Genomic DNA, 25,801 nt, shown 5'->3' with positions numbered 1-25,801 from the left:
ACGTAGTGGTCCAAAGTTTGTGCAAAACAGAAGACACATGCTGGACAAGATGGCCGACAATGAGGTGAACACGCACATCGAACGGCGAATTGTCATGAAGTTTCTGGTGAATGAAGGCGTAAAGTCATCTGAAGTTCACACAAGACTTCAGACTGTATGACCACGATACACTTAGCCGCAGCAAAGCGTTTGAGTGGTGCAAACGGTTCCGAGACTGCCGTACATCAGTGCAGGACGATCCCAGTTGGGGCGGCTCAGAGGCCAGTGTCAGAGTTCCTGAGAACATCCAACTTGTGGAGCGCCTGATCCTCAAGGACCAACGGATAACATGTCTCGAACTGGCTCGAAAGACAGACACTTTTGTGGGAACGTTGAACACTATCATTCATGAACGCCTCCAGTTTCGGAAAGTTAGTGCCCGTTGGGTCCCGAGGCAGCTCTCCGTGTCTGACCGGCAGAGAAGACCGGAAATCTCCAAAGAGCTAAGGTACCGTTTCGACACTGAAGGACAGCTGTTCCTTGATTGGATCATCACGTGCGATGAAACGTGGGTGCACCATTTCACTACACGCTGAGTCTAAACACGCATCAAAACAGTGGAAGCACCCCGCCTGCGGATAAGGACATGGCCACTGTTCTCTAGGACAAGGCTAGCGTTGTTCATGCTAATTTTCTGCTCAGTGGTACCCCCATCAATAGTGCATATTACTACGAGGTTCTCAGGGATGTGCATAAGGCGCTGAAGCAAAAGCAGCCGGGCATCATCACCAGAGGAGTCCTCCTCCTCCAGGACAAGGCACGCTCGCATATCGCGCATCTCACGACACACACCTTATAGGAACTTGGCTGGGAGTTGCTGCCATATCCCCCTTACAGTCCAGACCTCGCCCCCAGTGATTTCCATTTCTTCGGGCCACTGAAGGCGTTCCTTGCGGGCCGCCACTTCAGCTGCTACGACGAGGTCAAGAATGCGGTCCGATCATGGCTGCTACGTGCCAGTAAGGATTTCTACGCTGCTGGCATCCACCCTCGTGAAACGCTGGGACAAGTGCATTAGTGCAGCTGAAGATGACGTTAGAAAATAAAACTAATTTCTCGCCTGTAAGTTCATTTTACTTTTGCGAAAAACAAAAAGTCCCGGTTTGACTTGAACACTCCAACCTCCAAGCTCCGTGCTTCCGGTTTCTGATTACGTCATCGCATGATCCTTTAAAACCGTGTCTTCACGACTTCGACTTCAGTGAGAACGGCGGCAGCGGTTCCGGCAGTATGTCTAATCCGTTCTTCATTGCATTACAGGTTAGTAATGCGGATGATAACTCCTATAGTAGTGATGATCCCTGTCTGATACTGCTGCTGCCTTCCCCACGGCTTGTTTGTATTTGTATGTCATGTCAACAATTTGCCCACAAGTTGCTAGCAATTCTATTATCTGGTGATGTCGAAACAAATCCTGGCCCGATGACAAAGGCTCAGGAAGAACAGCTAGCCATGGCGTTGGAAATACTGTCTAGACTAGATACCAATGTAACCACATTAATGTCCAATGTGAAATCACTCCAACAAAGACAGCAATCCACCGATAAAGCCCTATCTTCCCTATCCTCTAAGCTGAACTCGGTTGAGAAAGACTTGTCATAGGTTAAGAGCACTCAATCAGACATTCTGAACAGCATTCAAACGGACATTTCTGAGATTCATCTATCCAACAGTGCCACCTCAACACACGTGAGGGGCCTTGAGTCCCGGTTGAATGACCTTGAGGATCGTTCTCTAAGATCTAACCTTATTTTTTATGGGCTATCTGACGTAGCTGGAGAAACATGGTCTCAGTCCGAATTGAAGGTCATCGATCTGTGTAGAAGTAAATTGGGTACAGTCGAGCCCGTTTATAACAATATTGACGGGAACACGAATTTCAATTGTTATATCAGAGTATTGTCATATGCGAGTTTTCACGAAATAGTTGCGCAGTAGGTGGTACAATCGGGAAACATGCGAGAACAACGTAATGCAGATTGGCCATACCTGATTTATTGCAAAAATGAAAACAACATCGTTTGCTTCAGCCTTGGACCGCTGTTGCAAACACTCTTTTCTAGTTTATCCAAGCACAAAAAAAAGTTTTGGTCGAGGCCGCGTGCAGCCACGAACTTCCTGAGGTCCGTGATAGCCTCCACAGCGCGCTCCACCGTGACTGGGCGGTCGTCTTCATCATCGTTTTCACTTTCACTGTGTTCATCGTTTTGGGTTGGGCACACCTCCTGGATGATGGACGCATCTGTCGCTTCCTCACGCGTTGATGCGCAGCTGTCTGCGTTCAGAAAGTCCTCGAGGGTCACGTCGTCTAAGGGCGCAAGCCGCTCCCACGCTGCCTCCACTTCTCCCTGGATTGAGGCTGCCTCCACATCCTCATCTACCGGGCCTGTGTTTTCGTCAGGAACGCGTATTCCAGCTTTAACAAAACAGTTCCGCACTGTCTGGTGCTTCACTTCATGCCAGGCAGCGTACATCATTTGTACGGCCATGCATAGGGTAATCTTCGTCACGGGAGTGGTACGGGCCGCCGGGTTGGGTGCGAGGTCGCGAAGGATCCGTTCGATCACTCTCCGCTTGTAGCAAACCTTAAAGTTTGCAATGATTCCCATGTCAAGTGACTGAGTTTTGCAGGTGCTGTTTGGAGGTAGAAACAGCAGCTCCACGTTAGACAGCCAGGGATTGATGCGATGTGCGCTGCAGTTGTCTAGCAGGAGGAGGATCTTCCTGCCTTTCTTTGCCATTTCTTGATCGAGCTCGACAAGCCACTCGGCGAACAGCACCTTCGTCATCTATGCTTTTGAGTTACTCCTGTAACGCACGGGCAGGCTGTACAGGCTTCGGAAGTCTCGTGGTTTCGCTGACTTGCCGATTACAAACAGCTTTTGGCGATCGCTGCCGTCCAGCACAGTAGGACTGTCACTCGAACTTTGCTGTGCTTGCCACCAGCACAGGTCTCGTTCCTCAATGCATGTGTGTGTGACGGCAGGAGCTGAAAAAACAAGGCAGTTTCGTCTGCGTTGAAAACATCCCGGTCGTCGTACGAGGCGATTTTCGCAGCGTGTATGTCCATCCACTCGTCGATATTCGAGGTGTCTGTGGAGGCTGCTTCGCCGACGATTTTCTTAAATCGGATGCCGTGTCTCTCTTTAAAGCGGTGCAGCCAACCGTTTCCAGGACTGAACCCCTCGTGCTCAATCAGAAAGGCCAGTTGCTTCGCTTTCGCTGTGAGAACGGCACCACTTACGGGGATATTCCGGCCACAGACTTCCAGAAACCACTTGTAGAGAGCGGCCTCTACGTCCGGGAGTGCTGCTCCCCGCATTCTCTTTCGTTTCCCGGACGCTCCGTCCAGTGTCGCGGACGCAAGGATCTTGTCCCGGTTCCTGATGATTGTAGAAACGGTCGGCTGCGAAAGACCATACTTTGTAACCAAGGTCTTCACTGGAATCCCGGAACGATGGTCGTCGAGGATGCTGTACTTCGTCTCGAGGCTGATGGCTTTTCTCTTCAGCTGACTTCCCGACGACGCGGACGCCATGGTTGCGAGTGCAGTCGAATATCCACGTGCCTATACGATCTGCAATGTGACGTGCTGTCGGCTCAGCAGGCACTCCCGGCGTCGAAGTGGAGGGGAAAGAGGAAAACGTCTCTCCGCTACCCTCTCTGAGGTCGCGTGCGTTAGCTGCGGTTACGCAGTTTTGTCCCGTGACTCACTAATCCCTCTGCCCGGGCGTCTAATCCCCAAGGATGCAAAGTGGCCTCAAAAGTGTTCCAAGAAACATAGCTTGCATTGCTGAACGAATGAAACCCTATTCTTGGAGTTCTTTTCTCATTTTTTCCCCCGGGCTCAGAGCAAAATCTCATTGTTATACACGAGCAAGGCATTCCTCTGACCATTGTACAAACGAAGTTTTGTTTGAATTTGTGTTTCAATGGGCTTACTGACGGGATCCTACAATTTTATTGTATTATCAGAGTTATTGTTATATTGAAGATTGTAATAAACGGGCTCGACTGTATTCAGTGTTCACCGTCGGATTTTGAACATGTACATCGCACAGGTTCTTATCATGCCAATAAGGTCTGCCCCATTTTTGCAAAGTTTTGTTCTTTTAAACTCAAAGACAAGGTACTCTTGTCCAGTCATGCCCTTAAGGGAACGAACCTAAGAATTTCCAATGATTTTTCTGCCGCTACTCGACTCGCCCGGCAGAAACTGGTCGAGTTTGGCAAAAGCCAGGCTGTTCCTTTCAAACTGAGGTACGACAAGCTAGTCGTCGGATCCAAGAGCTACTATTATAACCACGAAGAATTTTGTGTTAAAGAAACTCCATCGTAGCTAAATAATGTTCATGTTGTTCCACCCGTTGTCATCACTGAAACAGTGCCATCGCTCTCTGTGCTCTATACAAACATTAGAAGCGTCATGCCCAAACTTGATGCCCTGTGTAGTCTATTGTATGACTGCTCCACGGACATTGTTATTTTAACTGAGACGTGGATATCATCTGATGTCTGTAATGATGAGCTTAACCCATGTTTTGCCGATTACCGTATATTCAGATGTGATAGAGAAGGAAGGAGAGGAGGTGGTGTACTAATTGCAGTAAAAAAAACACTGTCACCCACCCATATTGAGTTAGCGTTGAGATTGAATCTGTATGGGTGTCTTTGTCACAAGTGTATCCTAATCTTCTTATTGGCGTGTGCTACAGACCCCCTGGTACCCCTGACTCCTTTGTACAGTCCCTACACGATTCCTTATCATATATTGTCAGCAAGTTTTCATGTCATCACTTAATTCTGCTCGGTGATTCAATTACCCTCATGTAGATTGGACCAATGTGAGAGCTCGCTCATCTGCTAATGGTGCCGCATTGGTTGACCTGTCCCTAACGTTCAACTTAGAGCAACTTGTGTCTGTTGCTACGCGAATTACATCTTCTTCGGAAGCTGTACTTGATTTAGTTTTTGCTACGCATCCTGATGACGTGTCATCCCTTTCTGTTTTTGATGGGTTGAGTGACCACAAGGTCATACATTTCTTGTTAAAATCGAGCACTCCTACCCATCATAGGGGCACTTCAACGAAAGTAATCAGAGATTATAAATGTGCAAACTTTGAGGCGATAAACGATGGTCTACGTATGTTCCATGTTGCTTTTGTTTTGGGCTTCTATGAGAGGTCTGTTAACGATAACTGGTGCCTTGTCCGTGACACCCTCAACCGCCTCACCAAATTACATGTTCCTACATTACGTATAAGACGCCATCCAAAATCGGCCTGGTTTAATAAAGAAGTCAGGGTACTGCGTAATAAGAAAAAGCGACTATTTAGGAGGGCTAAGAGCTCCAACTGTCCTAATTCCTGGAGTGATTACAATTTGTGCGCTAGTTCTTATAAATCTGCGCTGAGGAAAGCTAAGAACAAACATTTCAGTCGTGACTTACCCTCTCTGCTAATTAATAACCCAAGAAGGTTCTGGCAGGAGATATCCCCCCGAAAAGATAACATAATCCGTATAACTGACTCCAGTGGGAACCTGGTATCTTCTAACATGGCTGCTTACTTATTCACAACACATTTTGAATCGGTTTTCGCTCCCAGTCACGAAGACCGTTGCGAGTATACTCCCCTTCATTTTTGTGCAGACCTAGGCAGCATCAGTGCCCGGGGCATTTGTAAGTTAATTGAATCTTTGAAGCCATCCACGAGTTCGGGGCCTGAAGACGTCAATACTAAAGTTTTACGCATGACAAAGGAAATTTCGAGTGTCTTCCTTTCCTACATATTCTCCCAATCCATACAGGAGTCTGTGCTGCCGAATGACTGGAAAGTAGGGAAGATTGTTCCAGTCTCTAAGTCAGGCGACAGCTTAGTTGCCAGTAACTACCGGCCGATCTCGCTGACCAGTGTCTGTTGTAAATTATTGGAGCACATTATTTACTCTCACGTTGTGCAGTTTTTAGAGGAGAGCAACTTTTTTTACCCGCTACAACATGGCATCCGCAGACAACGGTCTTGCGAGACCCAGGTTGCATGCTTTCTTCACGACATCTTCATGAATGCGGATACCCGCTCACAAACTGACACCATTTTTTTAGATTTTCGCAAGGCGTTCGACAAGGTACCTCACCATTACCTTTTCGTAAAGCTCCGTGCGACACATATTGACCCTAAGTCTTACAACTGGATCCGCGAGTTTCTCACTAACCGTTCCTCATTTGTAATGTGCAACGACTGTCCTTCTTCCTCTTTTGCTGCGACGTCTGGTATCCCCCAGGGTTCGGTACTTGGTCCCCTTCTTTTCCTAATCATCATCAATGATCTCCCTAAGAACATTTCCTCCAATATACGTCTTTTTGCCGATGACTGTGTAATCTATAGGAAAACCTCTTCACCTGTTGACCAGATTGCATTACAATACGACATTTCTCTAATCCACTCCTGGTGCCTGACTTGGAACATCCCTCTTAATCTTGATCAATGTAACCTCATTTCTTTTCTTCGTCACAGCCCTAACCATGTTTTCATTTCCTTATTCGCTTGACAGCTACGTTCTTGTCAGGGTCGACTCTTACAAATATCTCGGTATTCATCTTTCCCAGGATTTTACTTGGAACAAGCACATCGAATCAATAATTAAGAATGCTAGTCGCTCCCTGGGGTACATTAGACGTCACGTTAAGTCGGCCCCTCAAGGTATCCGAAAATTAGCATACGTTTCTCTAGTTAGATCCAAATTGGAGTATGCTTCAGCTATCTGGGATCCCCCTCAGCGCTACTTGTGCTCTGCTTTAGAGGCTGTCCAGAACAGAGCAGCTTGTTTCATTGTCAGCGACTACTCGTGAAGTTCTTCAGTAACGGCAATTAAACAGCTACTTGAGCTCCCTAGCCTAGACAGTCGCCGAACTGTCGCCAGGTTATCACTTTTTCACAGATTCGTCCACAGTATTCCACCTAACCTTTCTCCGCTTACCTGCTCTACAGTTATATTCCCACGTTTCGACCATCCATGCAAAGTAAATCGTTTTGAATGTCGAACAGACACCTTTGCGAAATCATTTTTTTGTCGAACCGCAATTGACTGGAACGACCTTCCCTCTGACCTAGCTGAGCTCGCTGACTATGATAATTTCTGTGGCCAACTTTCCGTTTGATGTCTGTACTCCTTTTATAATGTGCTATTCTGTTTTTTTCTATTATATGCTTTACTTTTCATGCCAGCCAGGCAATGTGACTGTTTCAGTGTTTTGTATTTTTTTTTCATCGTCTTTGTGTTGCTGACATGCTTGTATCGTCCTACTCCCACATGTTGCGCTCTATGAGCCTTTGGGGTACTTTAAATAAATAAATAAATAAACACCCCTCGTAGTTTCAGTTTTGGTTAGAGAACGTGTAGTGATGCATTAGCAGATTGAGCATGACAACCTCAAAAGCTCCGCACATCGCTTTGTAGCTGTTGTGCTATATATTTATGTTTGTCGCTGTTTCCACAACGCACAAATTCAAACGTGCAACCCACAACGGCTTGCTAGTAAGCTGGTATGATATTCAAAAAAATTAGCATGTACAAATTACACTTGTGTGAACCTGTACGCTTCCACCACTGAAGTGGATCCTTCTCTAATGGTAAAAGGCCTTCCTCACAATAATCACTCATTTCTTTCTCGACGGGAAGATGTTCGGACGCAGGAACGTTTGAAGCCTGCTTGTCAAAAGCTTCCCGAACCCCGTGTAAAGAGGTAGTGCTTGGTTGGGGTACACTTGCTGGGAGGCTCAGAAATATCATCCATAAGCTGTGTGGCATGGTGCTGCACAGTGTCTTGTCACAGTGTGATTCATGTCAACTTGTGAGTACCTGTGGCATACACAGTTCCTTTGTAGTGAGGGTCCAAGAGCATTGACATAGCAGCAGTTTCATCAAGATCATATTGTGGGAACCAGACAGTAAGAGCTCTGGCAGAGATTCCAGCAAAGTTAGATTTCTATTTCTGTTGTGACACACATTCTAAAAGTTCATGAATTATGGGTATTTGGTTGGGTAACGTGGCATATTTCTCACCACTCAGAAGTGTTGTGGCATCATACAGGGGTTTCAACATCTCCACAATGTCAGCAACTTCTCTGCAATTCCAAAGATGAAAAGCATTCAATAACTGCGTCAGACGTTGCAAGCTCGACAGTAATGGCTTCTTTAAGCTCCAGGAGTCTTGAAAGCATCAAATACTGGCTGTTCCAACATGTGTCGACTTCTTGCACCACGTGGAAAGCAGGTTTTTTCATTTGCAGCAACACATTATGCAACCTTTTTGTGCTGCTAGACTGTGTTTGTAGTGTCCTGCCCTACAGGCATGCGCTTTTTGCATAAAGTACTTAAAGGGGCCATAGACTGGTATACAAGGTGCACATTTCTCTGCGTTACATTATTGCAACTTAGGCAGTGAAAGCTCCTTGCAATTACTAGCGCTCAAAACCAAAATGTGCTTGCATGCGGATGAAATATTCACTGCACTCTTTCGCTTTTTAACTCCTCCCTGCGCTCTAACTTTACGTCATTTTGGTGTGGCGCTTTCCTCACCAATCACGATCAAGGATGGAGCACGGAGCCTATGTGTCAAGAGTATCACAACCTATTCAAGCAAACTGCAGTGGAAGAAAGCACAGGAACCCAAAAGATTGTTCAGCATAGAGCCCCATCTCTAATGCGCACCAGTATCCAGCCACATAGGATTTCAGAAAAAGTCTAAGCCTCTGTCCATATGGCATTTTTCTGGGAGTTTAATTAGCATAGTAGGAACCTCATGAATTTCATCTCGCTTCATTTGAAATTCTGGTTAATTTGATCGATTGCTGTGGTCCTGTAATTCGCTCGTTGCAATCTGACCTCACAATCTGAAGAAAACTGACCCGTATCCCACATAATTTGTAACTTCCCTCATCATCTACCATTGGCTTCCCACCCAACAGCAACCTGCCATAAAAACCACGTGCATGCTTTGCTCACTTCCCTTTTTCAGCCACCAATCATGTGGCACAATGGAATCTCAACGCTCTTCCTTGCCTTGCCTACCCAGCGTCCCAGCTGTGCTGTGCCATTACACATTATGCAGACCACATTTTGGCTTGCTTTCGCTTCATGCTCCCGTTGAGATCAACTTCGAAGTACACTTCTTGCCCGTGGAGACAGCCCGCAGAGGACATGGTGAGCTACAAGACGTTGACGATTAAAGAAAAAGTGGTGATCATCACAGCCATGAGATCTGCAACATGCTGTAAGCTCCTGCCGGTGATGCAAGCTCTGAAAAGGACTTAGCGTCTTTCGAAGAGTACGCCAGGATAGAAGACATAGAACAGACCAGCGCCACAACTCTCATGGGGGAAATATCGTTCTGAACACCTCTCGCGCAAATGAATAGAGTGACAACGGCAGCAATGAGCCTGCACATGTGAGCCATTTTTGGAAGTTCTTAGTGCACCACCTGAGTGCAAGTTCAGAACCATAATGTTGCAAGAATGTTGTACGCAACTTTGTATCAGCCAACGTCGCGTGCAGCGATATGATGGATTTCGTAGCCCACCTTCGACAGTGACGTGCGATATAAATTTCGGAAAGCAGCAGACGAAGATAAGTAAGCTTTTCGGGCAAATAAATACATTTTCCTTCACCATGTACCCGGGTTCTCTTAATACGAACGCCCGCTTACTTCAGAATTTTTTCGCCGGCCAGACGGCTTCGAATTAACGAGGTTCTACTGTAATTTATGGTAGTGTGCAGAGAAGCTTTGCAGCATTGAAAACTCACAAGTCGGAAACTTGAGTGACTCAGTTCAGAGCGAGAAAAACTTGAGAAACGCCTGAGGGGTGACCGGGATGCAGATGGGCACAGGGTGACCTCTCTCTTCACCAACTGGCTTGCTTCTTTCCACATCATCCAGCTTCAGGCAGGGGTGGCCAAATGACTGAAATTGCTGGGTATCAGTTCACCTAATTTATGTTGTGTTTCAACGACATTCTAACTTAAATTTGGAATCAGATGATAAGCCACTGAATGATTAACCGAAAACATGTACCTTCCAGAAGAGGCACCTGCAGTGCCGACAGAGGAAAAGACTATCCGCATACTCCTCTCGCAGGCCATGCTTTCGCTGCAGTCTGCGGAACATTGTGTGCCAGTGTGCAACTTCAGACTTCTTTTCGACTGTCGAAGATTGTTTTGGTGAGTTCATCAGTAAAGTGCTCAGTTGGTGCTCAAGCTGTGCAGGGCTGAAGTGGAATAAGCAGAGCTGGTGCCAGATGTACTCTTCATCAATGAGTTCCTGAAGCACAGGATAAGCCTTGCCACTGTTTACCAAGTCCCTGCATCATTCACAAAGGCTATGTGGAAATATGGAATGTCAATTTACATCATTATGTTAAGATTCACCATCATATACACCATTAACATCACCTTGCATACTAGCTAATACTGGCTACCCCTTCCGTTGGGGTGAACGACGTGGGATATTTAAAAAAAAGGAGCACCTGAAGTACAAACATGCCGTGCTGCTGTTTCCCAGGTCTCTACTTGGAACAGGGACTGCGCTGCTAACACTAACCACCCGTTCCTTCGGACTGTACCGCATAGTGAATTAATGTCAGAAAGCATATCACATGGTTGGCCATGCTGCTGTTTAGCAGCCCTATGATTTGAACAGAGGTTGGGTTACAAAACCACACCGAAACTATGTTGTCGAATTCAAGGACTGTTAATGGCACAAGAGGTGTGTTTCAGGCAGGCAAGCTTGTTCAGAATTATATGAACACAATGGAATCTCAATTAAATTAACACCATGGGGACACAAAGAACATTGGTATCAACTGAAGTCAAAATCACCTGATTATCAAATGATGGTGATGAAGCTGGCTAGGGTTATTACATCAGAGAGTACATTAAAGCTACAATAAGACAACGATATGTAGGGTTACACCCGTAAAACAAGGTAATATATTTAAGGTAAAGGTATACCTGTGACACACATAATGTATGACAGAAAATAGTATTACTGCATATGTAAAAAAATGGCTATTCAGTGCAGACCTGTAATCAGTGAGCTTCAGCAAGATCTCACGGAGTAACTCTGGAGGCAAGTGTAGAAATTGTGGATGTGGAGAGTCAGAAGGTGGACCCCTGATCTGTATGCTTCTCCGTATGCTGACAATACGCTGCAAAGTGCGCTGGTGCTGTGCCCACAACTGTGTCGATCCAAGAGGACGACCCCAGCACTGATACTTGCGCAGCGTCTGCTCCATGTCCTGAAGCAGAAGCTGGATAACCATTGTTTCATTTTAAACTCCTAAAAGTCTTCACATCACAACTAAAAACATGAAGACTGTGCTCTACGTGCATTGATCAGCACTGGCTCACATGAGCGCTTATAAGCATGTCCTTGTAACTATGGCTGACATGGAATACATGTTGGCTGCCATGTTGGTAACCAAGCCCAATAAGTTACATCTCACTGTGCTGACAACATTGCAAGCACGTGTGTTGCACTCATGGGTAAGCTACATAAAAAAATAATGAAGTTAGTTATCTCGTAGAAAAAGTAAATGGGTGATAGACATATTTTTTTCGAAATGTAGTTACAGCTACAGCTACCACATTAGAGTAACTTTACAGCTATCTTTCAAGAAAAACATGCCGAGTCAATGCAACTCTCAGTGATAAACGGGCAGTAAGTAAGCAATAAACGAAGCGGTGTGTCGGATCAATTGCGGGCACATATTCCTATGTGTGTCTTTGTTTCTTCTCAGTTTTCCATTTCCCTACAATCACTGTTGATACGAATTCTTTTCTGGTCCCAGCTGGAATGCCTATTCTTCCCATGTATTACAGTTTGGATGACGAATGCGTTAGCTTGCCATTGCAGATGACACGAACGAGCTGAGGATGCGACAGAGGTCATTCCTAAAGTAACGCGAGAGCGTGTGAGTCATGCTGCTCCTTTTGGAAAGGGAGGGAGGTCCTCACCATCCTCACCACGAATTCCCTTACATCATGTTGCACAATGCAGACAATGGCTCTCCCTTTGGTGGTGGTGGAGGAGATAAGACCAAAGTCCACAGTCCAGAACGTTATCACCTTACCTCTGTTTTGACCTTTTTACCCCCCTCACAACAACAAACCGTAAAGCTGTGTGACATCGCACTGGCTTAGGAAAATAGCCCCAGAACACGTGGAGGGAACATATCAGGACAATAGGTGACTTGACTTTCTAAGAATCATGAGAAAAGGTTTGACTTCCGTGCCTACGCTAGCAGATGATGCACGCGATGGGTGCTGGAGGTGGATGTGCCTGGCTCTAGAAACATCTTCAGAAAGCGGTAAAGCGCGACTGTCAGAACTTGACTAATAAACTGTGTTTCTCTGTGTGTGTACATAAACTAATTTACCGATGGTAAGTACGCACGTAATGTAATATTGAGTATAACGGCTGAAACAAGTAAACTTCAAGCATGCGTCACGCGTGTCAGCAGAGATGTAACCACTTATTTTTGTGCTGTTTCCTTTTTAGTAGACACATAGAAGCTGTATGTAAACAAGGTGCACGCACACACTCTCGATGTACCACAGACCGAGTCGACACATCGTTTGGTTGACCTTTCTGATTTTTTCACATGCGTGCACACACACACACACACAAACATACACACTGCCACACACACTCACAAAAAAAAAGTGTGCGATTTTCAGCTGCAGCTGAAAACAAAAAAATGTGTTAATATCAAAATGTCAAATATTCGTTTTTGATGTTGTGGGTTTCATATTCTCCCATACATTCATATGTAGGAGAAGTATGCAGCATTACCGTCGCTGTGCCTATTCCTGGTAGTCGTGAAGGGAATAGTCAGCCCTTCACAACAGCGCCACAGCCACCCATACTGCTTCAGAAGCGACTGGGAAACCAATTTTCAACACAGCGATCAGAAAGCCTATCGGAACCTTGAGGCACTTGACATGGAAGCAAGGACACTGACGTCATTTTCCGGACGAAATTACCGGTGACCCACTTCTGGCAACATTACACGTCACCAATCCTCAAGTAAGCTTCACCTAACGCTTGTGTGCTTTAGGGTGAAGCTCGCTTTAGAACACTGTCGCACGACTTGCGGGTGGGCCTTCTGGATCATCTCGTGAATTTGGGCAGCATTGGCCAAAAACGGAGACACAAAAGCGTTATGACTGGCGTCTTTGACTGACAGTAATGGGAAATGAACAGTCCCTGTCTATTTTCTTGCCTCAATTTTTATTTTGGTGTAATTCTTTTGATATGAATTTCGGATGATACAAATTTTTTCCGCTGCCCTTTGTGATTCGTATCCTCGAGATTCCACTGTATATACATATACAGTTGAACCCGACTATATCGAACCCGGTTATATCAAATTATTGCCTATATCGAACATCCGAAACATCCCCTTGAAAATAGCATGTAAATGTATAGGCGCGCTGTACGTCTATATCGAACAGCCGGCACCGCTGTCACCGGCTATATCACACTACCGCTGGAATCCTATGACGCGCCCTTAGTAACTTCCGCACATTTTTCGCGATTGAAAAGGACAAAGCGCGGCTCGGAGATTAGGGATGAAGCCATCCACACGAAAAGGAGTTGGAAATGAGGGCAGGCTGCCAACGGGAGAAGTTAGTGACCCCACGGAGCTTTGTTTCGCACGCTCCGAAGTGAGAAATCACGGGGTCATGCATCATGCTACCTTCCCCGAGCACGCGACCTGCAATGGAATCGTCCATGCCGGCCGTGCGCAGCGCGTGGCCGAGACGTGCCCAGTGGCGACTGGCGTCGGAGCATTCCTTTGGTAGGCGCCACCATTTGAAAGTTGGCACGAATGAGGCAGCCATGGACGCTAAGAAAAGGAAGAACCTGGACTTCGCGACCAAGCTCGACATCATCCGACGTGTTGTGAATGGAGAAAAGAAGTCTTCCGTAGCAGAAGCATTCGGCATCCCACGTCAATGACGTCAAGCGTGAAACAGTAGCGAACTGCTTTCGCAAAGCGGGTTTCGTAGCAGTTGCAGATGAGGCGTGTGTGGATGCCTTAGACGACGATGACGACTTCGAATACGCTCTGGACGACGAGCTTCGAAAGGTCGCAGAGTTCCCAGAAGCCGTTCCCACTGATCTGACGGCACATGATTTTGTAAGCGCCGACGACAATGTGCACGTTGTGGCAGAGATGACGGACGCGGACATCATAGCGGACGTTGCTGGTGACGACGTCGATGGTCGATCCAAGCGGCGATGAAGGCTCACTGGGAGGTCCTAACGGCGACGATGCCATGCCCACAGCCACAGAGATAGCTTCGGATTTCGCTACCATTTGTCGCTGCTGCGGGGCAATAGAAGGAGCTGGACTTTCTCATTTAGGAGGCCTCGAGAAGATCGAAAATAGTGTAATGGACTTCATGGCTCGCAACAAGAGACAAGCCCAACTCACGGAGTTCTTCCGTCCCAAATAAATGTTGTTAACTGTCCTGTTGCCCGCTTTGTTTGTGCAGTTTCTGCTCTCGTTCATGCAAATCGGTAAGCTCCTGTTTCATACTATCCCAATTAAATGGTAATTAATATGGCACACGCGAATGTCGGTTAAAATACGAACGCTTTATATATCGAATTATCGATATATCGAATTATTTGCCGATCCCCTTCGAGTTCGATATATGCGGGTTCGACTGTATACGAGGGTGTTTCTTTTTATTCGTTAGATTTTTTATAAAAAGCTACGGAAAGATGCAGTTCCCGCAATTGAGTTATACGTCAAGGCAGACATCCTCTCAAAGACATTATGTACCTTCTAAATGACTAAGTACCTAAAATTTGCTAATTAACTTCTTAATTCGGGGACTTGGGGTAAAAGCGAGCGTTCAGAATGAGAGACAATCCTCGATTAAAGTCATTCCACCTTTAAAACAACCGAAGCGAGTGCGTGCATTGAAATATCCATTGCCAAATATTGCTATGAAAATGAGGTGAACGCGAAACAGCGCAAACCAGATGCGCGGGAGAAAGAGGGTTCATTCCACGTCAGAGGGCCACGTGGTTTGGAGTGATGGAGATAATTGGAGCAGGTTCTGATCTGCTGGGGAGATCAACCGCCTTGTGGGTAGGAAAGGCTGCGAGGGCAAAGGACACGCACTTCTTAAGTGAGCAGTTCCGTTTTTGCCTCATTTGCATCGCAATGTTTGGCGATGAATATTTTAACACATGTGCTCACTTCAGCATTTTTAGAAGATGGAATAGCTTTCATCGAGTATTGTCTCTCACACTGAACACTCAGTGTTACCCTAAGTCCCATCATTAACGAGTTAATTAGTGAATTAATGAATGAATGAAAGTGAGTTAATTAGTGAGAAGTAATGAAAGGTAATGAGTCATGTAGAAGTTACATACTGCCTGTGGGAGGACGTCTGCCTTGACGTATAACTCAACTGCGAAAACGGCATCGCTGCCGATCTCGTAGCTTTTTTCTTAAAAATCTTATAAAAAAACTGCAAGTAACATGGGCAACGGAGAGACATGCAGTCAAAGGATTTTTTTCTGCGAGGAACATTTGCCACATATTTGTACCATTTTTATTTCATGTGAATTGATGGAAATTTAATTTTTGAATAGACCTCTCCCTGCTTGTAAACAAATGACGTCATAGTGTTTGACAACTCCACCAATTTGGTAGAGTTGAACTACGCTCGATGGTGATGGTGATGTGATAAAGGAACTACGCTCGAAGCTAGAGGCGAACAAGGTCGCACCCGAAAGCCACAGTCTTGAGGGGATTGCGATAGTCCCTGGGGACGCGACCTTTGGTCCTACTTTCCTTTCGATAGGAGGTAGCGAACAAGTGTCCATTAGTGGAACCCAGCCCTCCCCCTTCTGATTTGTTTCAGTTTCAGTCTGTCTACCAACGTCATGATGACGTTTCTCGGGTAGAGATTTATTGAACTCCGAAATTTCCCAAGTCAACCTAATGTTTCTTTATGAAAGTGGGTTCCTTGCGATCATTCTACTCAGTATAGCACCTGTAACACACTGCAGTGCAACGACAATTGCTGAAATAAATCTGCTGAAAATCCACAGCAATGGGTCCTTGGCTCCGCCTCCTTTTTGTCAGCCAACTGGCGCGATGGCCGCGAGAGAGGTTCTACTATACAGGGTGTGTCACCTAAAGCGATACAAAAATTCTAACTGGCGACATACTCGCCGGAGGATTGAGAGACTTTTGGCAATTACCTTCTGGAAACCTTTGCCACCATTTAGGAAGGCTTTGGACAGTTTTTAATTGAGGGAAATTTATTTTTTTAATCAAACTTTGAAAATTGCAAAGCTTACCTCACCTTCTTTTTACAGAAATATGAAGCCCTCCACGGGTAACTGCAGACCCAACAAAAACTATGCACAGTATCGCAACAGAAATAGTTGAAAAAAATTTGTAGAAGTGCTGGTTTAGCCCCGCCTGGTTGATTGCCACAAAGAAGCGTTACTAAAACTGCGGCGATAGGAGGAAGTGTCAGTGTCATCCTATATACAGTAAAATCTCATGAACTCAAACACCCACCATCCGGACCAGTTAGTTTGACTTAAGCAGTATTTTGACTTATCAAACAACTGCCAAATTCTGATAAAAATTGGCCCCCAAACTGTTGCATAGTCCACAAATGGATCAATATGACCTTTATTTGTAGTTATAGCTTAACTCACACAATACTCTGCAGATATACTTCAAGGATTACAAACATAGCCACTACCGCTGCAATTACTACAACCCACTGGTTGTAGAAAGGAGTAGAGGTCACAGAGGAGAAAGCAGTAGAGGTCATCCAGAGTAACGAAAGGTAATGAACGCTCAGAGCGAAATTGTGCACAAATTGTGTATTACCTAGCGTTATGTGGTGAAGAAAGCTCGATATTTTGTGCCCTTCTTAGCTTGATACTTATTTTATGACAAAAGTCGTTTTGCGGTACGCGCTGCGCAGGTAGTGGCGGCGGCCATCTTTATTTCACTTGGAGTGTTCTATTTAGCGAATATCTCTATTTAACGAAACAAAGAGCCAGCATTTACAAATTCGTTATATAGAGGTTCAACTGGTTGTATATATATAAGTCCCAAATGCTGCCACACCAGCACTTAACACCTGCTTCGGCCTAATTGGGCCATCACCAACGGTGCGTAGAAGGGCGACGTTTGAGCGAGTGGCGTCGGAAGGTCATGTGGAACGTGAAGTCTCCCGATCAGGGTGAGAGACTCTGTCAGCTGTCAGAGACAGCTGTCCAGTGCTGGTGTGGCGACGTTTAGGACTTATAAACACATGTTCTACGTGCAGACCTTCGGCTACTTTTCTTCCGTTACTACATACATATTTTTCATTACTTTTTTTTTTCTGTGGTCCACATGCAAGGACATAGGGCTGTAATAAACTTTTGGATTGTGTGGCACGTTGATTCAATGCACGTTCAGTGAATGTGTGTTTAGAGTTCCAGGCAACACGCAAGGTTGCAATGAAATTAAAATTAAGGTGGTTTGTGATGTATCTAAAAACTGTAACAGACCAATGCCGGGAACATGAAAGGACGCACGCACAAGCACTGATCCGAGGTTCCTTACCTGTAACACATGAATGTTCTGTTGGCTGTTGGCAACCTGAAAGGCCACTTCTTCAAGCATAGTGAACAGCACCTTGGTGGCACAACCACTTAATGTAGTCAAATTCTCAGTGATCAGCAAGTGCAAAAGCTACAAAGGAGACAAACAGGTATCACAAAACCAATATTTATACATATCTCAAAGAAGATAACATGCTGTGAAGTCTCACATTCTTCAGTTGTTTTATGCCAAAATTGAGGGCCACTTTTTAACAGGACACACAAAAATATGAAATGCTAATTAGACTAGTATATCAAGTAATGTCTTACAAGAAACACTATGGGAAATCCTTCTTTCTGGTAGACATCCTTGAGTCCTGACATTCTGACCATTGAATGGATTATTTGTATGTGCTCATTACTAAATAAAAATCGTAAGTTTTGAGTTTTACTTTGGATGCGTTCAGCACCTTCAGCAAAAAATATTCCTGAAAAACCAAAAACAATGGAACGAAAGAAAAGTGTCGATGACTAGTGATTTTCAGTTAATAATTGGGTAATTTGTGATGCGTTCGTTTGCTCAGCTCTCAATTTTGTATCTAATGCAAAAGCTTCACGCACTTTGCAGAAGAGATGCACATAGGGGTTACATACCTTGCAAATATAATTGAACCTTCTGATGTCTCGGATACCGCTTTGAAAATCCAAACGTCTGAATGCTTCACTTATTGTGTTGTAACCCGCCACCTGCAACCAGATTTCAATACACTTACAAAAAAGTACCATGCAGACATATTGTGCAGGCAAGCAATGAGTACTAAGGATCATCAATCACATCTGGAAGTACAACACCCAACGGCCAACAACATATGCCAAAAGTACACAAATTAATTATGTTGTCAGATATGAGCATTACATATCTGTTAGGTAAACAAAAGCACACATGCAAATATAAGTTGTTCCCAAGATGATGTTGCTATAACTACTGATTAACTAGTAAGTTAATGTCGGTATAACTACAACAATCCACCAAGCGTGAGAACATACTCCAGCACTTCTCAACAACATACCTGCCAACCGGACAAACTCACAATTCAGGAGACTGCCTGCAGCGACGTGGGGGAAGACGCATTAATTTTGTGCACTCGAAATAGCACTGCCACTGTTTTGCGATTCCTCTACGTCGTGGGTAGCTACTATTGGGTGTGGCTGCGACGCACTGTCGTTCCTTCCGTCAACCGCAGTTGTGAAGATTAGTCTTCTCAGGCTCTCCAACATTGCATTTTGAACGGTCGCAGTGATTTCATCGATGATGGCAGTGGTCTTCATCTGGCGCTTCACTTCATGACATTTTGGAAACATCTTCCGGAACAACAGTCACACGTGGTCGCTTACACTTCGCGGCAGATTGTGCTCAACCAGAAAAGCTGTGCAAAGGCACTTGGCACGTATGAGGAACACATGCTGGTATTTCTTCTGTTTGGAGAGAACCATCGGTGGGGACGAAACTATCGTACGAGGCTAGACTGACGATAGCACGTCTTGTCGAGTAACACGGGCACAATGAAACACATGATCTGCCATAACCTCCAGCCATGGGTGGCCATATCGCAAAACAAGTGTAATGGGCTATCTAATTCTTCAAGAATGCGTTTGCGCAGCTTTTAAAGATAAGCCCAAGGCCCCAATTTTCCGGGAGATTGGAGTGCGAGCCCGTACAATCGGGAGACAGAAAGAAATTCAAGAGGATAATCTGGGAGAGTTGGCAGGTATGCAACAGATAACCAGCAATTTGCTCGCTTCCAGGTCTATGGTCACCAACAAGTCATACCTCACGTGTACACTTGAGAGTAATTTGGCAAAAGGGCTGCTGGAGATATTTGCGACTGCTCTCCAGTTCCATACAGACTGCATTCTCATTGGCATCACAGCTGTTGTCATTGATGTTTTTCCCTTTGTCATGTTCAGCATTTTCCTCTGGCATTTTCCATAGTCCAGCCTGCCCACCTTCAAGGTCTGTGAGGCTGCAGAATCAAATTATTATTTGGTTTCACACTCTGTTTGTCAACAGTGAAATTAGCTGGAGATCTACTGTTGTGTGTGCACCAATGACGGAGAAAATGTTATGCAGTAAATCATGTTGACGAAACATTTACATGGCCTACTGCTGACAGGTATTGTTATGCATAGCACACGTACACTCTGTCAGTTAAGAAGGCAAAATGAGCAATTATGATAACAGAAATAACGAAACAATGACATGTGCCCTCTGTCATGAGAAAATCAAACCTACAATCAAGACTGCATGATGCAAACTACTCAAATGTGCAAGCCAGAAAGATGGGAAGATCCTGGCTTGCAGGAAGGTAACTTTAGCTTGTTGCTTATCCCTATGTCAACCTGTCATGTTTATACACTAAAGTCAAAACACAATTCACAAAATCTTCAAGGTTGGCCTGACTTAGCCCCAAATTGATTCATTTGGTAGCATTTCATAAATAAAACATTAACACAATTTTTGCAAAATTTCTTGTTCTCCGCATGGAAGATTCTACTAACAGCAGCTCATCAACTTGTGTTTATCTTTGCAGTACCTAAGAAAAGAAAGAAAACTGGAAATGGGCTGAACCATAATGGGGTTTCAGCATCCTTTTTCAATAAAGCTCAAGCATTCACAGTTAGCTCCATAACTAGTACTCGAATTGCTTTGAAATGGTGACTCAGTTTTAAATTATATTCGATATTAATTAATCAATCATTCAGATGAACACAAACAGACAATGGAAAGTGCACACACTAGCTGGTAGGTGTGCTTTCATTGTCCTATGTGTGTTCTTTTCAGTAGCTTTAACTGCAATATTCAAACACTAAAACTTGCGCATTCTATTGGGACACCAAATATGCATCTACAGGTACTTCCAATATGCTTTTAACAGTAACAAGAAAAGATGACATATAGCTTTAGTTTTATGGGTGCTACAAGACTTTTCTGGGAGAATTAATATGGGATACTGAGAGGATGGCGGGTAGCTGGTGAAGATTCATACTGCAAGAAAACTTTGAGCTTGAGGAACGGAAAAGCGACGCACGCACGAAGATGAAGAAGCTTTCGTGCGTTTCATTCTTTATGTTCAAGCTCATGGTTTTCTTGCACTAAGAATTAACACGTTGTGCATCCAAAATGCAGGGGGCCAACAAAGTAAAAAAAGAAAAGAATGAACAGTTGTCTAGAAATTAGCCTTGACAGTTAGTTAAAGCACAGCAGTCTTGGATACTGGGGTTCCAGACCTTGCTGTGACAGAAAATGTTTTACAATGCAACTTTCCACCAATTCCACATGACTAAAAGCACTAAAACACACAGGAGATGACACACACAGATAGCACTATCTGTGTGTGTCTTCTTCTCTGCTTTGTCTTTTTAGCTTTTAGTGGTATGCAGTTCCAACAGGCACAGTCTCACATTTTAAGTTTTCTACCAATTATCTGCATTACACAACAAGTCACCCTGGCATTCCTCACCATTCGTTAATGCAATGAACAAAAAAAAAAAAAAAAAAGAAGAAGAAGAAAAGGACACAGTTACTAAATATAGATGCAATTGTAGTAGTACAACATTTCTTCAACATCTGTGAACAGCCTGCTAACAAACACATGTTGCATCACATGCATGCACACAATTATCACAGTCACATAAAAATCACCACTGCTGAGTTCTCCTTCAATACTGTGAAAAATGGACACTGTACACAATGTACCCATTTCTTTGTCACCTTGCCCCGTATTGCTTGCAAGAGGAACAGTTTCATTGTTTGGCATCCTGTTTCCTCACCACGGAGAACAATGTCCAAGCAATGGAGGCCAGGAAACCAGCATTCATGCGAAGATGCTCAATTTCAAGTGAAAGGGGTATTCCACTTCTGGTAAAGATTATGTAGAGAATTAATATCCACATGCAAAAGGATTAGCAAAGCCCTTGCCATTTAACACCATTATCAACTACCAATTCCTTCTACAGCAAGAGCAATTATGTTTTAGCCATTTTTACAATCTCTTCCTATCATGCCAGTTCTTCTGTAGCGCCAGAATGTGACATCTGCAGGAACCACAGACGTAAATTCTTTCTTGCTGTGCTGACCAATTTCAGACGAGCACGGGGAAAATGCATGCAGAAAAATTCTGCTATGTTTAGGGAATGTTTCGTGGAACTTGAATTTTGAGATGAGTATTCTATGCAGTTGTACCAAAGAGCCAATCTCAGATGTCAGATTATAATCTGTTCAAGGCTTCGCGAGTAATCAGGAACTGACGATTTTTCTGTGACACCCACACAGAATCAAAACTTTCCTTGGTGAACCTGACACTGACATGCATGCATACATTTTCGTGGTGAGAATGAGGGGGAAAGGACGAAAGTAGTGTAAATGTTGCCAAGGTGTGGCAAGTGTGTAACAAGATAGTGTTACAATAAACTGCACTAAGTGGGTCAGCTTGACATTGTGAAACTTATTTGCTAGAAATTAAAACTTTTCTATAAATTTTATTTTTTCCTACAAACTAACAAACCTTTCTGTACTTGTATGGCATTGCTAATATTTTGTGAGACTAAATTTGTATAAATATCATGATTATAAAATTTGAAAAATTAGGTCTCCACAAAAATTACTACTCTTAGGGTACAACGAAATGGCTCAAACACATACCTGCTGCCAGTATTTCAAATTATAATTATCGCACTTGCAGACGTGTCTTACTTCCGATTTTTAGCTATTGTGATAGGGCACCTAAGTTTTGTTTTGTCGCAACCAGTCACCTCAGCTGTAATGTGTGATCAACTAACAGCCGTTATAACAAAAGTAAAATGTTTTGTTTCATATATATCTAGCCACTGCACCTCAGACCCCTGTGCAATTCCTTTGCGTCACAACTCAATTTACAACATACAATTTCGATACACACAGAATTTCTAAAATGTGTTTTTGAGGGGCTATTATGGGGTGTTTTGGGGCAGGTGCAAGCTTACATGCCATGTTATTGTTGCAGTACAACTTGATTGCACTTGTCACAATACTACGAATACTATCATACTAATACTTAATGGAGCATCCGTACCAGATGTTCTTACACAAAAGCACCATCCTGTCTATACCTACACAATCTGAAAAGTGTAGTCCATGTACTTAAATGGCCTTCAGAGCACGTAAATATTATGTACAGTAAAACATAAGAAAATGTTTCTACAGTCAATCGAAGCAGTGTCGCATACAATTTAATGATCAAATATTTGGCACTAAGCACAAAATTCAAAAGTAAATTAGCAATGATGATTTTGCCCCCTTTCCCTGGTATGGTGGCACGAAATTAGACATGGTCAATAAAACACTCAGGAGTGAACAGATGAAATTAATGCAACGAACGAGTGCATGCAACATGCAGTTCACCTATCATGATACAAAAAATGTATAAAGTGCCACCAAGTATTATGTTTTCAGGGCTTTACCGAGTTTATGCCATGCAATCGATGCATCTCATACCATATTCTCCCAACATATTGTTTGTGTATTTGAAGCAAAAGTGTCATAAAATTAATGTAAATTTTCAACAAGTATGCCGCCTGCAACGATACTACCCGAAGGTCGATTTCCGTCTCCTCACCAGAGCAGCTGGCAAACTTCCAAAACTGGGTGAAGAAGCTCACGCTGTCGCTAGGAGAGAAATGCCCGCACTCTATAAAGTTACCTGTTCTTGGGGAATCCGTATCTATGAAGTTTTGCCGCTCCTTTCAAAACTTTGTGCTGATAGGAAGTGCATGCTTCAAAGCAAGTACAACAAGCCTGCATCTTAGGATGCAATGAACTTAAAATAGAATGCTACACCTGCCATGCAAATGTTTCACGAGTTGGACACGGAAGACCTATAAGAATGAACACCACATAGTATGTTCAGTTAGAAATGATGTTGCAGTAACCATTCTAACCATGCTGCGCCTGAAATGGCATGCTGATCACGAGTGATTCACAGCCATTTACAGCCAATTACAATTATTTACCACCCAAAGCATTCCCTCAAATGTTTGGTGACACCCACCTCCCGATCTTTCCGGTGCACCCCCTACGGGGGCCTTAATTGTTTCGACTTTAGACATAATGATGCTACAAAGTAATAGGAATAACGACCCCATCCCACATTTCTTGCAACACCTCCCATGGTTGCGATTCTGGGTAAACCACTGCTGATCACATGCTCGTATTAAAACACAAGCTGGAACCCCATGTGCACTTGTCATTTAAAATCTACAGAAATCCTCAATATCCGTCCTTCAGAGGTACTGGAAAAACAATTTGATTAAAGGTTGGCTTGTTTTGCTCTTATCCTTTCAAGAAGCAAACAACTTGGTTAAACGAGACAAGACCCTTTGCAAGCCCACTGTGCAGCAGACAAATTATTTTGCAGAAATTCCTACACTCGCTACACTTTGTCCTTTATAGTTTATACGGCTCCAAGCAAACTATGCTAGTGCAGCACAAGCACGACGTTTATAGAAGCTTAGCAGTAATTCTAGCATACTGACGAAGCACCCAAAAAATAATTGTTGGGGCAACGATTACCAGAAAATAAATAAAATGCAAGGAAGTCTGCAAAAAGAAAAACATGAAGGTGCACCAGATGCAGTAGAAAGGGAACAGCGACTTCCTAGCCACTTCCAGGTATGACCAGTATGACTCGCTTCAGGTAACATAAAGGTCAACAGAAGAAAAAAAAAAAAAGAATACCGAGTGAGAAAGTAAATTAGTCTAGTGCACGTTAGAGGAAACAGAGGGGAACAGACCAACCGTGATTCAAGAAGGCTGTGAAAATACAAGGAAATGTCCTACTTTACGCATACCAGTGAGAGCTTATGCACGCATCATTCTGACGTCAAACCAAGAAAATGAAACAGCTTTGCGACTGGCCGTCCTCGGGAGCAGTAACCACGGAAGGTCGCCATTTTGAATGGATCAGCTGGGACAATAAACACAGCTCATGTGACAGTCTCCGCAGTCAGAAATCCCAGCAGATTGCCATAAACTTCACATTCAGAGCCGTACAATGCGTCAGTGTGTACCACACACAAATTAAGACAAGCAGTAAAAGAAACGGCGAACCCTTAAAAACAAAAATTGCCGTTCGTAGTGACTTATGCAAGGTCAATCATCAAATGGGCAGACGACATCAAAATGCTTAGCACTACATTTCAGTCCATGTTTAGAAGTGTAAGCAATCATCAACACATACCTTGCGCTTGTTGGACATGACAGTACAAACGAAATTTTCATGTGCGTGGGCAGATGTTTTGACCAGACACCGAGAACATGAAGCATGTCAAAATGCGCAAAGCAGCCTGTTTACAAAGACTTCCTTACCCCTTTTCAGCACAGCAGTAAAATTCCAAGATCTTCTTTTTCTCCCACCCTTCGTTGGTTTTCACCCAAGTTTCACCTGGTGAACGCCAGTCTCTGCCGATGAACGGCATGTTCCAGATAACGACGCAGTTTCACTTCGTCACAGCTGTGTGTAATTCCTCGGTCCCAGGACAATTCTACAACGCAATATATGTGACTACAAAACAAGCGTGTGTTACCCTCCGTTCGCTTATTCACATAGCAGGTAAACTGACAGCTACGAGTTCGTTGATTGCGCGTCCCTCTGCATGGCTTTTGTTGACGGATATGACGTTTAATCACGTGAGCTGCATAAACCTTGTCAGCGCCATCTACGCAATCGTAGCGGACAGGTGGACGCGCGTCGTTTAAATTGAGAGTAGACTTACAGGTAAGGTGAGTCCGCCCACATTTGTATGGCTACATGATGCGCGTGCCGCAGGGTAGGACAAGTTTAAAATGAAACACACAAGACGAAGAGAACAACGCAATATTCAAAGACTCTGCTGCTAGTATATGGAGGAAATACCCCAGCCAACACAAGACGGTGCACAAGTAAGTGGTTTATCCAGAATTTCGTCCTCGGTGGGATGTTTTGCTACGCACGGGGGTGTGACTTCGACAAAATATTGCGCAATCTCACAAAATCTTAAGGGGTGTGTAGGGGAGCGGGATAAATCACTGGCACAAGTGATGCAGTAA

General features: G+C 44.2%; 3 protein-coding genes across 5 annotated transcripts in view; all 3 read right to left on the bottom strand.

Annotated features, from left to right (window-relative positions):
• LOC135396513 (F-box only protein 32-like) overlaps positions 1-25,381 on the bottom strand; it is a 37,640-nt gene extending 12,259 nt beyond the window's left edge. Inside the window, exons 1-7 of one of the 3 annotated variants that reach the window (XM_064627526.1) lie at positions 25,082-25,381; positions 19,511-19,703; positions 18,334-18,426; positions 17,702-17,830; positions 11,121-11,347; positions 10,114-10,399; positions 9,846-10,002 (exon numbers count right to left, since the gene is read on the bottom strand). In XM_064627526.1, coding sequence (XP_064483596.1) covers positions 9,871-10,002; positions 10,114-10,399; positions 11,121-11,347; positions 17,702-17,830; positions 18,334-18,426; positions 19,511-19,703; positions 25,082-25,191 — 1,170 coding nt within the window. In that variant the 5' untranslated portion in view covers positions 25,192-25,381 and the 3' untranslated portion in view covers positions 9,846-9,870. The other 2 variants (XM_064627527.1, XM_064627528.1) reach the window with 2 other exon arrangements.
• LOC135398459 (tigger transposable element-derived protein 6-like) lies at positions 2,034-2,828 on the bottom strand. Its single transcript, XM_064629859.1, has one exon. The coding sequence runs from the start codon at positions 2,826-2,828 to the stop codon at positions 2,034-2,036; it is 795 nt and encodes a 264-aa protein (XP_064485929.1).
• On the bottom strand, positions 2,909-3,577 carry LOC135398458 (tigger transposable element-derived protein 6-like). Its single transcript, XM_064629858.1, has one exon. The coding sequence runs from the start codon at positions 3,575-3,577 to the stop codon at positions 2,909-2,911; it is 669 nt and encodes a 222-aa protein (XP_064485928.1).
• Positions 25,382-25,801: the final 420 nt, after the last annotated feature.

Source organism: Ornithodoros turicata, chromosome 6, assembly GCF_037126465.1.
Source record: "Ornithodoros turicata isolate Travis chromosome 6, ASM3712646v1, whole genome shotgun sequence".
Lineage (NCBI taxonomy): Eukaryota > Metazoa > Arthropoda > Arachnida > Ixodida > Argasidae > Ornithodoros > Ornithodoros turicata.
Note: the sequence above shows the minus strand (reverse complement) of the source record. Positions and strands in the feature narration are given on the sequence as shown.